General features: G+C 43.9%; 1 protein-coding gene across 1 annotated transcript; it reads left to right on the top strand.

The window, feature by feature from the left end:
- The first annotated feature begins 327 nt into the window (after positions 1–327).
- On the top strand, positions 328–4,396 carry LOC133155578 (filamin-A-interacting protein 1-like). The gene is made up of 4 exons (XM_061281009.1): positions 328–699; positions 780–956; positions 1,022–1,200; positions 1,272–4,396. Exons 1-4 carry the CDS (start codon positions 490–492, stop codon positions 3,634–3,636), a joined length of 2,931 nt encoding a protein of 976 aa, XP_061136993.1. The 5' UTR covers positions 328–489; the 3' UTR covers positions 3,637–4,396.
- The last annotated feature ends 8,453 nt before the right edge of the window (positions 4,397–12,849 follow it).

Here is a 12,849-nt window from a genome sequence, read left to right as displayed (position 1 = left end):
AGACATGAGCCTGGTTGCAAAGTTATGCAGAATATATATTTTTTGTTTCAATATATAGTTGCACATCATATTTGTAGTATCAATACTTGTCCCATATGGTACGGAACCAAAGTTAAATGTTTATTTAAAATTGTTTCTTCTCGAGGACAGCAACAGGACAAGTGGGCGGGCTGTGTCGTCATAGAAACAGTAAAGTTGTTTGGTTCTGTGGAACAGAATGCTAAATCAAAATAGAAGTCTGATGTGTTATAAATAACTAACATGGTTGCTGCCGCTCAACTGGCAGGATTCTTGCAATCTGAGTCACCAACTGCTTTCATCAACAACATCAGCATAAGCCCCCAGCAGACACACTCACAGAGCCCGGTTCAGTCACGATGTCATCATTAGCGTGTGGAAGTCAAGTCACCTGGATAATGTCATGTTATCGGCCAAAGACTTACTGATAAATGAATCCAGCAGCTCAGCATGCGATCCAGGTAGTAGACCATGGAGAGCCAAGACGATAGACCCAAGGAGCCAACATCCAAAGGCTCCGCAAAGCAGCAAAAGGAAACGACAGGAGAGTCTTTGAGGAAGAGGAATGCCGACGTCCAACGAGAAACGGAGGACAGAGAGTTGGAGCCCAAAAGTGGAAAAATCAACTTGTCCAAGAGGGATTTGCTCCAGCTTCTGGGAATCATGGAAGGTGAAGTTCAGGTGGGACTCGTCTGAAGGAATGTCTGCAATCTTGACGCGAATGAAGGTAACCATGTGTGTATGTGTGCACACGCGCTCAGGCCCGAGAGGACTTCATCAATCTGATGAGTTCTGCGACAAGTGGCCCAGAGAAGCTGGAGTCCCGTTATGGATGGCCTGTTCCCGCCAAAGTGCAGTGGGCCCTGCAAAGGGACGACGGTGTGTTTGCCCGCCGCGGCTGCCTCGCGGACGACGTGTACAAGACACCCATGGCCCAGGTGAAACGCATCCAAATGAAACACAATAAGCATCTTCTAACATCAAGCCAAATGTCTGTGGTCAGCTGGAGCGTCTGGAGGACAAGCAGAGGGAGACGTACCGCCGGATGCTGGAGCAGCTTCTGCTGGCCGAGAAATGTCACCACCGCACCGTGATGGAGCTGGACAGCGAGAAGAGCAAACACGCCGACTTCATCAATAAGAGCGACGACTTCACCAACCTGCTGGAGCAGGAGAGGGAGCGGTGAGGACCGGCCGGATGGGCGGCCGGCCAAAGTCGGCTGCTGGCTAAAGCGAGCCCCTCCTACTTTTCAGACTGAAACAACTGTTGGAGCAGAAGGAGGCCCACCAGGCCCAGAAGGACAAGGAGCACAGCAGGCAGCTGGAGAAGCTCCAAGTCCAGTTGCTCAAGCTCAAATCCTTTGCCCTCATGCTGGTGGATGAACGAGAGACGCACGCTGAGCGACTGGACCTGCAGAGCCAGAAGGTCCGGGAGCTCGCTCAGCAGTTGAGGGACAAAGAGCAGCGTCTGGCGGATGTCACCGACGTGGCAAACCGGGATGGCCTCAAGGTCTTCGAAATGGAGGAGGAGCTGGAGCACAGGACGGCCACTTCCAAACTAGAGCAAGAGGCGATGACGGCCAAACTGTCCGACCAAGAGTCCCAAAGCCAACAGCTGAGGCTGAAGCTCGACCAACTGGCCAACCGGATGGAAGAGCTGCAGAAGAGCAACAGGCAGCGATCGGACGAGGACCTTCAGAGGGATGAGTGCCGAGACTCCTCCCCCGCGGCTGAGCTGGAAATCCTGCGGAAGAAAGTGCTCGAGCTGGAAGGTCAGCATGAGGAGATCAGCGAGCGCAGGGAGCTGGCAATGAGGCTGCGACACGAGGAGAACATCAGCAAGGAACTGAGGCTGGAGGTGGACAAGCTGCAGAGGAGAATGGCTGACATGGAAAAACTCGAAGAGGCTTTTGGCACAAGTCGGATGGAATGTTTGCAACTCTGCGCCAAGCTGGAGAAAGAAAAACAAGTCGCAAGCGATCTGGAAGGTGACCTGGAGAAGCTCAAGAGACGACTCAAAGGATTGGAGTCCCTGGAGGCAAAGCTGGAGAGGGCAGAGATCATCCTCAAAGATGATCTCGCCAAGCTCAAGTCCCTCACTGTCATTCTGGTGGATGAAAGGAAGAACATGGCCAAGAGACTGAAACAAGAAGAAGAGCAAAGAGAAGCGCTGAGTTGCAAGTTGAAAGCTGAAGAATGTAAGGTGAGTCAAGTCACAGAGAAGCTGATCGACGAGAGCAAAAACGTCCTCAGATTGAAATCCGAGGCGGAGGTCAAAGTGACCAGAGTAAGTGAAGAAAACGAGCACTTGAAATGTCAACTTAGGACGGAGCGGGAGCGATGTTGCCAGCTCAATACCGACATGTGCGCCATGAAAGCCACGATGGACGAGACGCAAAAGATGCAGACAGGCCAGGAAGGTCAATTAAAAGATCTCGCGGAGGAAACGGAGAACCTCAGTAGCCGACTCGTGCGGCTGGAGGTGGTTGAGAGCGACTTGATGAAGACAGAGGATCTGGCAAAAAGCTCAGATTTGGAAGCGCCTTTGAAAGAGAAGATCCATCAACTTATGGCCACCGAGGACCGGCTGTCCCAGTTGCAAGCCGATTATTCTGTCCTCCAGCAAAGGTTTCTGGAGGAGGAGGAGGGGAGGAAGAGCGCCAGCCAAGAGGCGGCCGACCTCAGGCGGGAACTAGAAGTTGGAAGGCGCTACGCTCGCATCTCCAGGCCCGGCGTCAACATAGGGAGGACGGCAGAAGCTCGCCTGGCATCCACGGCCACGCAGACCGATGCCCCGCCCGCAGCTTCTGCTGACGATTTCATTCGCCAGTCTGTCCTGGAGGAGAAACACCTCATGACCCAGCTTAGGCAACACGAGCTCAAAAAGCCCGCCTTCCGAGAACGTCATCTGCCCGGCATAGCCGAACCCGAGGCCATTGGGATAGGAACAACCCCAAGCCGAGGTCACGCCCCTCAGGTGTCTGTCTCGCAGAAGCCAGGCCAGCCGCTTCACATCCGGGTCACGCCCAATCCCAACAACAGAACTGCTACCCTGGAGATCACTGGCCCACGGGCCCGAGACTTCTTTTCCAGCTCTACAGTCATCCCAACACTCGGCCTTCGCCCCCCTCACATCACCATCGTCCCGAAGATCACTGCCATCGCGGCAAAAGGCAAACCGCGCAACGTGGCTGATCCGGTGCACTCCCCTGTTACCATAACGACCATCTCCACAAGCACAAGTCCCGACAAGAGTGACAGCCGCCCGGCACCGCTCTCCATAGTCACGGTCAGCACTGGCCCAGCAGCCCGAGCTTCCCCCAAACTTCTGCCGGAACCTCTGCGCGGGGACACGGGTGGTTCCACCGCGGGTCCCGATCAGCGATCCGGCGCCGCCTCGGCTGCGCTTGTCAACTGCAACGTGGTCACGACGGAGGACAGGAAAATTCACATCCGCCTGAAGACCACCGACAGGCAGGACAGAGAACGTGTCCAGCCACTCTCAGCAAGGTCAAAGACCGAAGGTGGCAAAATGAGCAGCAGCTTAAGCATCACGCCCGTCGTGGCCGCCACGTGCAGGTCAATGACCTCTGTGGGGAGAGTGCGGCCACAACTTTGAGCGCGCAATCGCAGAGGTGGCAAAAGTATTTTTTGCATGTTGGTACCAAAAGTATCGGTTCGCTAATCCCATTTCCTGAGTAGCTTCTCGGTCATAATGGTGGTCCCTTGGACAAAACCAGTTGCTTTAAAGTAACCCTCCCAAATATGAACGTACTTGTGTCTTATTGATGTACAGAGGTTAAAATCGGGTGGCTAAATACCAACATTTTGTAGACTGTTTTGTGTACATGTCCATAGATAATTGTTGTGAGACAATGCTGATAGGAGTGATTTTATGGTTTAGAAAATTGTCTGCTGCAGTTTGCCTTAAATTCAAATGGTGGTGCTAGTGTACCACAAAAGGTGTCACGTCTGAGTTCTGCCGCATGCACACTGCAAGATGGTAATTTAGATGTCTAGAACATCTTCTGCGGATCATCAGATGGAATGCTCGTTTTTGTCTATATCTGACTTGGTCGTGCTCTACAGGCTGTGGCCAGTGATTCAATCCAGACCCCTGCAAATTTTCCACAATACATTATACTGACTGATTTGTTTCAATTGAAGTCATAAATCCAAAGAAAATATTGAACTGTGAACTACTGCGGTTGACAAGTTTCTGATTTCCCCTGAGCTACCGATTTAATCAAGATGCCTAGAAATAAGATAATGGGAAACTTTTTAATTGTTCATTTTCGATGAAGAAGAAAAACTTAATTGTTCATTTTAGATGACTCATTTATTTTTATCCATCCTACACATTAAAAATTGCGCACACACTTTTGTCTAAAGACTCATTGATTTGATTTACAGTCCACTACATCACACATATTTTGGAAATCAACGTGCCAGTGCTTGTAAATGTTTCCTTCACAGATAATAATGCACCAACATCCATCAAACCATCTATCCATTTTCTTTACTCTTTCACTTAGGGCATAAGGCTCGAGTAATCATTGGGTGCACAAGTTGGGTTAGAGTTGATGATCATTGTGTTTATCTGACCCACATACCATAATTTTCGGACTATAAGTCGCGTTTTTTTTTCATAGTTTGGGTGGGGGGGCGACTTATACTCAGGAGCGACTTATACACATATATATGTTTTTTTTCACTTTTTTGGGCATTTTATGGCTGGTGCGATTTATACTCCGGTGCGATTTATAGTCCGAAAATTACGGTAATTTAAACTCAGGAACATTGTGACCATGGGGCATCCAATTTGGGGTTATGGCAGGACTTTGTTGAGTATTGGGACCCTCGTCAGAATCAGCCAGCCTCAGACAACGGTTGGGGTCAGAGGTCCTTAAAGACTTGGGGTGAGAGGGCTAATGACTCAGTATTGAACTGGGAGGAGCCAGCAAGTAGGTTACAATGTTTCTGACAGTGCCAAAGAAAGAATTCGCCTCTATGTTGTTCGATTGATGCAGAAGATCTTTTGAACTCTCCCTGTTTACTCCCCCCTTCTCTCCTTCACTCCATCAGCTGATACAAGCTGGGCACGAGCGATTCTGGCTTGTCCAAGTTGTGGCATCGACTTCTCTTCATTGCTTCACATAACCTCTGACCTCACTGGGTCAAGTCTGCAGCCGTTTGGACCTCCTCCACCTGGCCTTTATCGCCACCCATCAGACAGTCCGGATGGATAGGTCACCCCTCAGGATGTTAACAGGATTACGTTGTTGTTTCAGTAGAGCGACCCCGGGAAGTATAATACAAGAAAAATATCTTTTTTTCTGTGCATGAAATATTTATTCAATCAGTTTTTGAATAAGCATTTTATCTCATTTTACAAATAATGACCAATGAGTTATGTGATGAGACTCAGTAGGCTTTCAAAGATGCAAGCATGAACCGGATCAACCAAACTCCACATTTGATTCCGCGATAAGGGGATCATTAAGTCAAGCTGCCCAAAATTTTAGTATCACATCTACTATCTAAATGATTCTAGTGATGTTGCATTGACATTTGAGTCTTATTTGAATGGGTAAATAAAGATTCAGTGTGGTAGTGGTGGTGTGTAACTTTACTACATGATTCACAGGTCAAGTTTTTGCAAAGTGGTGTTTTATCATTCCAAGAATTTTTAGACCTGGAAGGAAGTATTTTTCACTCCAGGGTGCTAAAGATGAGGGGTAGGGACAGACAGAGCCGTGATCGTGCAAGGGAGGAAGGCACGGACAAGAAAGGAAGTGAGTGTTCATTACAGTGTGTCCCTCACTTGTGAGCATGCCCAGTAGAGCTCGCCTTGCAGCCCGAAATCCAGCCTCTATATTTGAAGGGAGGCTGCATATACTTTTGTTGCCCCTCACTCGCTCTCCTTTCTCTCACTCTCTACCTTTCCTCCATCCGTACCTCCCTCCTTCCCTTTCTCCCTGTTATTTTAATTTTATCCTGTAGTATTTGGACAATTGTGTGCTAAGGCTGAGCAAGAGGATGTGAAACCTAGTGGAGGACAGCAAGAAAACTATAGAAAGGATGTGGAGAGAGTTTATCCCGTTTTATCCTCCAGTTCACTCCCTCCTTTTACCACCTCAGACCAACTTCAAGAGGCTGGACGTGGAGTTTGAAATCTGAGAAGTGAAGCAAGATGAGGAGGGTCTTACCGCCGCTGTCTTTGCTCTGCTGTCCAGGTCAGTACCCAGAAAATAACAACTACTCATATCCTTTTTCTGCTTGTAATCATTCAGAATTAATTTCTTAGTAGTAGTGCAAATAGCTGCTGAATGTTATACAACAGAACAAATAATAGAATCTGCTCTGTTCTTCCAGTGCCCAGCATGCTAAAATCCTTGTTTGCATGCATACACGTGTTCAGGGTGGACAAACTCACCAAATTTGAAACACGTGGATGAGATGAGGGGGAAAACTCAGATGTACAGTTTGCTGAGTGATCACGTGGGAGACTACAGCACAGGTTAAGATGAAGATGAGCATTTCTGTGTTCAGTTCCAAAAACATAATATAGACTGTGTAATTGTATTTGCAGTTTGGTTGTGATTGCTTGATAGGCTAAATCAAAATGATTTTACATTATTTACATTCTGATTTTTCTTATAAAGTGAATAATATTGTTTATTTACTGTATGGTATTTGTATGCTTAATAATGCAGTTTGAGACGTCTCAGTCCTAATCCGAAATCTCCTAAATCCTTTAATGTTATTTAGTTCGGTCATTGTGAATTTACAATATTAATGTCTGTAATGGATTAGCATAGATTAGCTGGGGATTCCATTTTCACAATGGTACACTTTTATTATTGCGGTCTCGATGTTGACCTCTCTAGCAGCTCACCCGAGCTTTGTTTGTTCTCTTTCAGTGACACCCGTCAGGTTTTGTTTTAGGAGCTTTTGCACCATTCCTTGATACTGACAACTAGATGACAGCATTGGACTCCTGGGGACTCGTTGGCGGCAGGTTTATTATTCCTGGGATTTGGAAGTGGGCCAAACCACCTTAAGGGAACCAAACAGTTAAAGCAGGATTATATAAAAGCACTTTGTAGCAAACCTCTGCCAAGGCCAAACAATAAGGATGGATAGGCCAGATTTCTCCTTCTGCGGTTAGCACTTTTTACAAAAGGCCAGGATTTAGTGTACTACTGATTACTTATGGCAGCTGAGTATATTTAGTGACTTCTATTTGATATTTTTTTGTAGAGTTAATACTGCTGCACATTGGGCAAATGGGCCTACATTGGAACAAGCTGTGACTCTTTGGCTAATGGATATAGTGATATATTCCATCCATTTTGTTTCACGAATTGTGCAGGCAGATTTCAGCCGTGGTACTCTGGTTGGTAATCATCGGTCTAATGTGGTGGCGCTACACCGGGATAATGGGAAGGCTGAAGCCCCATCGGAAATCTGTCAAACCTGTTAAGCCTCTTCAGCGTTTTACTTGATATTAAAAAATACATCCACCCAACCAGAAATTTATAAATTATATTTATAAAAAAAAGATATATTTCTCAGCACCTCGAGGCCATCTTCAGCCCCAGGAGAGAAAAAATCCTGGAGTCATCCCTGTATGAGCCAAACTAATAACTAATTCATAGTTAGTTTACATTTATGCTTTTTCTGTACTGCCAATTTGAAATACTTCAAACACAGTTTATCATTTCACAAGTGACACTTATCACTTTGTCAGGTGTCATTGCCAAGATATATATCTATATATATATATATATATATATATATATATATATATATATATAGATAGATAGATAGATAGATAGATAGATAGATAGATAGATAGATAGATAGATAGATAGATAGATAGATAGATAGATAGATAGATAGATAGATAGATAGATAGATAGATAGATAGATAGATAGATAGATAGATAGATAGATAGATAGATAGATAGATAGATAGATAGATAGATAGATAGATAGATAGATAGATATCTACTGTGCTGCTTGGTGTTACATGACTGTTATGTCTTAAAAATGAAAGGACCTTATTTTTAGAGCTGTCAGAGGCTTTCATTTGATTTTACATGTCATGTTTTAGCTGAACCTTTCGGAGGTAATTTATTTGAACACCAGGTTTAGTCCTGTTTCTGGCAGAAAGATGTTTCCCATGCATTCTTCCCCTGGCTCCCATCAGTGAGGGCCAATCTAAGGCTCCATGATCCATCACGCGGCAGGCAGCCATGTTTTCTGAAAGGGCCGTGAACTTGTTACCTCTATCGCCATGCCAGACTGAATGTTCCCCCCCACCTCCTTTTTTCCTCCGACCCCTTTCTGTGGTCTTCCCTTCCCAACATCGTGGACGTATTGAAATAATTGGGCTGCATTCAGTGTGACCAAGTTCCCAGTGCAGCTTCTGAATGGAGATATCAAGTCTAGTGCTATAATTTCCCTCTGACCTCCCTTTCAGATTTTGTCCCATTGCCAAAGCCTGCCTCCCTCTGCGGTCGTGACAGGTCATCATCATGACTCTATCATCTCATTACAATGAAACTACAACCATGGTACATTATCATACACACATAGGGGGTCTACTGGCCTGGAGCCTTCGTCTAAAGACTTTTATTTCTCTCTCTGTTGTCTTGGATCCTCAATTCCAGCCTGTTCAACATGGCACACATTCAAAAACGCAACCTCAAGGGGCTTTTACAGAGTTACAGTTTAATGATCAGCAAATAGAAAGGAAAGCTTATGGGTTGCTGGATGATGGAGAGGCTGGTTCTGTATTGAGCCAAACAAAGCTTCAAGTGAGTTTTTTTCCCCTCCAGATGCAAAAGTAATTGAGATGTGAGAAATCACCACTGACTCTGATGCTCAAGAGTTTAGATACAGAGATTTAATGTGAGCTCGAGGGGTTTAAGATAAAGAGGATTTTTGTTGCAAACTACAGATTTTTGATTAATGATCAAACTGATTTACATGGTTGTGTGCTGTGTTTCTCTCATCTCCAGTTTTTGTGCTTTATTTGAATGACTGCTCTGCTTTACTGTATTCTTTAACACAGGGGTGCCAAACTCATTTTTTGGGCGGGTCGCATTGTAGTCATAGCTTCTTTCGGAGGGCCATTATGACTGTCAACCCAAATAAATGTATGAGCACTGCATATTATATACAGTAAAAGCTACAAAACAAACTGACAAACAACTCGTTTTCAAATCAGACGAGTGAAAACCGGTTAAATATTATAAAAAAATAGATATTATTAAAAGTGAAGACAATTTGCAATTCTAGTAATGAAACACGAATTGGATGCACAATTTGTCTTCGCGGGCCATATCTGGCCCCCGGGCCTTGAGTTTGACACCTGTGCTTTAACATAAGCTAATGTGCGTGTTTTGGAAATAGGACTTTACACTGTGGGAAGTGAATTGATCTGAAGTTGGATGATGGAGCCATTGCACAGAGCAGAGTCCATACTATGTATCAGCTGTCATGAGTTTGTTTGGTTTACTGGTTGAGATGTCAGTCGTGAGGTTCCCTGGGGTGACTAGATAGAATTCCATCTTAGAAAGAAAACATTTAAATTTTGCTTCTCAATGTATTGGGGTCAGAAGATTATATAAAAAGTAGTCAGCAATAACATAGACACGTTTTTGTTTTGCCATTTTATGAACTCTTGTCACTTCTCAAAATCTCAAATGGATATAGTAAATATTAATGAGTTGGTAGTGCTTTATCACCCACGCTAGTGTTTTGTACATATTGAGCTGTAGACGTGTGTGCATGTCCGCGTGTTTGGGTACATGTGCGAGGAAAGCAGCGATAGTGAATGTTGATGTATGTAAATAAGCATGCATGCAAATGAGCATTTATCAGTCCCAAAAAAAACGAAAAAAAAAACTATTGTGTTGCAAACTATTGTGCATGCAAATGAGCATTTATCAGTCCCCCAAAAAATATTGTGTTCATTATTTTCTCATCGAATGATAGGCCAAAATAGTAATTGTTGAAATTACGGTGAAACGGTTACTTTACCTCTTTATGCTTCTTTTAGTGCGCAAATAAATGTTGGAGGTGCATGTGTTTCCATTTCACTTGGCAAATGAAATCTTTTTTGATTTAGAAATCAAACTTAATTACTGACAAGTTTGTCGATATTTTTCCTTATTTTTCCTGGGAGCCGCATCTTGAGTAGTCTCCAAGCTTTCGCACTGTTCACGTTTCCCATTGATCAAAGTTGTGCTGGTTTGGTCTTGACTGATTTTGATCAAAGATTCCGAGTCCGCCCTGTCTGAGAGACCGAGATAAGACCGAATAAAAATGCCTTCAATTCCGAGACAAGATCGAGACTAAAAAAGACGGTCGCAAGATCAGTCTCTAGACATCTCAATTTCGAGAACTGCAACACTAGAGTTGTCAATTTGTTCTCATTTCTCTTTAACCAGGTTAAATGTGGAGTCTTGGCAGTAATTTAAAAATCCAAATAAGCTATAATGCGTGATTTAATTCCCCTTCATATTGACATCTCTAATGCGTCCGATTGTAATCCCAGGTGGGCATGACAGGTAAGGATTGATCTGAAAATGAGCCATTTTGGCCTGGATTCTCCCATTCCTGTCTGTCACTCTTTGCTTCCAGTTACATTTTCAGGCCCATTCATATGGTAATAGAGGTCAGAAGATGAGGGGGTTCTCACGTTCAATGTGAAGCTCGGCTCTTTGTTTAGCCACGGCTCAAGCTGCCGCCACTGAGGCCAGAGGGGAAATTGAATTCAGATGAAATCCCCTGTGAGTCTGGTCTGGTCTGGTCTGGTCTTGCTCAGCGCTGTGCACAAGGACTGGCCTGGCCTTGATGAAGCTTGAAGGGGCATCTGCACTTTTCAATTAATACTGGGTCTATACAGTAAGAAGTTGTTGCATTTCTGCTCTTTGGATGAGTATTTACAGTCATGGACATGGACATGTGAGCCTTTGCAGATAAAGCCTTCCTTATGATTATGAGCCCAAACTTGAAAAGGTGGCGCACTGGTTAGCACGTCCACCTTACAGTTCAGAGGTTGTGGGTTTGATTCCTCCTCTTCGTGACGATTCACAAATGAATTATGATTCATGATTTGTAACGCAGTGGAAATTTCTGATTCAGTTTGAGACTCAATCTACTATTCCACTATTTAACCATGTACTGTACTCACATTATTGTTAATCAATATGCATACGCATATCGATCAAAGTCCTTATCTTCTGTATCTGAATCAAACAAGTTTGCCGTTAATCATGAAAGGTTCACTTTGCTCTTCGGCAATGATCCCAGAAAGCTTGAATTGTGCCTTGTAAGCATGTCTCTTTGTCCTAATGCTGTTTTCTTTGCACAAACAGTATTTATTTATCAATGGTAACGGAGATACGTACTCTACGTATCACGTACGGTTCTCTGATTGGTTTACCGTCCCGGTCTGTGTTTTACGAAAAACGCAATATCCTCTGACTGGTTCTTTGGGTCTACATTTTACATCTACATATTACTTTCCTGTGTCGGAAGCCACATAACATTTCCAGATTTTGGAATTCGGTCCACACAAAAGGCGCATCTTATTAAAAGGCGCATCTTTGTTTTTTGTGAAAATTAAACGCTTTTAAGTGCGCCTTGTGGTGTGGAAAATACGGTGCTACTTTCTGAGCGGTCATTGAATGCACTATATATACACACAATATACAATATTACACAATATAAATACATAATTATTTTTTTCCCCCAAATGTTGGTCAATCTCTGAAATGTGAACATTGACACAAGTACAGAGTACATATATTCTACCCTGGTGGGTGTAAGTGAAGACTTCTGACAAATAATATCAAACAGCTCAAACAGATGGGATTCAAATGGATGACACCAGTCCAAATCTAAATCCTTTGTCCACAAAAAAGCGACTAATACCAATTGATCAGAGCTCAGAGGTTGCGTAACATTATCTAAACGCACAGTGACAATCTTTGCAGTGCAGTCCAAAATTTGGTGTGATAGGCCGCTTTGTAAGAGACTAAAAAGTCCTGTTAACTGGAAGGATTTGTTCTTTGTAGAAAGAACCAATGGTGCCTGTCTTTTTAACACTGCAACGTTGGAAGCAATTACAGAGCAGTCGCAGAACAAAAAGTAAATCCTTCCGTTCATAAAATCCATTTCTTTTAAAAGCTTTAATCCCATAGGTAGTGGGTGTGATGGGCTATGAAGGTTGGGGATTTTAGAATCGGGCCTCTTGGGTACCGTATTTTCCGCCCTATAAGGCGCACCTAAAAACCTCAAATTTTCTCAAAAACCAACAGTGCGCCTTATAGTCCGGTGCGCCTTATATATGGACCAAATTCCTAAATTCAAACTGGCCCGAAGTATTGTGTCATGAAATCAACCATAAGTGGCCCGCTGAAGACTATGAATCATGACTCAAAAAGACTATGGATCATTATTTTATGATTATAAAGTAATTTGTTCCGTCTGAAGTTGAAATAAAAAAGATAAAATGGAGAATGATTTGATTTGGATTAAAAATCTGACATGATGCATTAATGGTGCGCCTTATAGTCCGGTGCGCCTTATATAAGGATAAAGTTTTAAAATGGGCCATTCATTGAAGGCGCGCCTTATAGTCCGGTGCGCCTTATAGGCCGGAAAATACGGTACATGTGAGCGGGTCATGTTAAGGGCACATTTGAATTGTTATGCATACCTTTCTTTTTTTGCTTCATATTGCTCAATTTTACTAATGCATCTGGTTTTAGGATTCTTGCAATGTTTGAAATTATCATGGGCGTTACTAATG

Source organism: Syngnathus typhle, linkage group LG6 (genome assembly GCF_033458585.1).
Source record: "Syngnathus typhle isolate RoL2023-S1 ecotype Sweden linkage group LG6, RoL_Styp_1.0, whole genome shotgun sequence".
Classification (NCBI taxonomy): domain Eukaryota; kingdom Metazoa; phylum Chordata; class Actinopteri; order Syngnathiformes; family Syngnathidae; genus Syngnathus; species Syngnathus typhle.
Note: the sequence above shows the minus strand (reverse complement) of the source record. Positions and strands in the feature narration are given on the sequence as shown.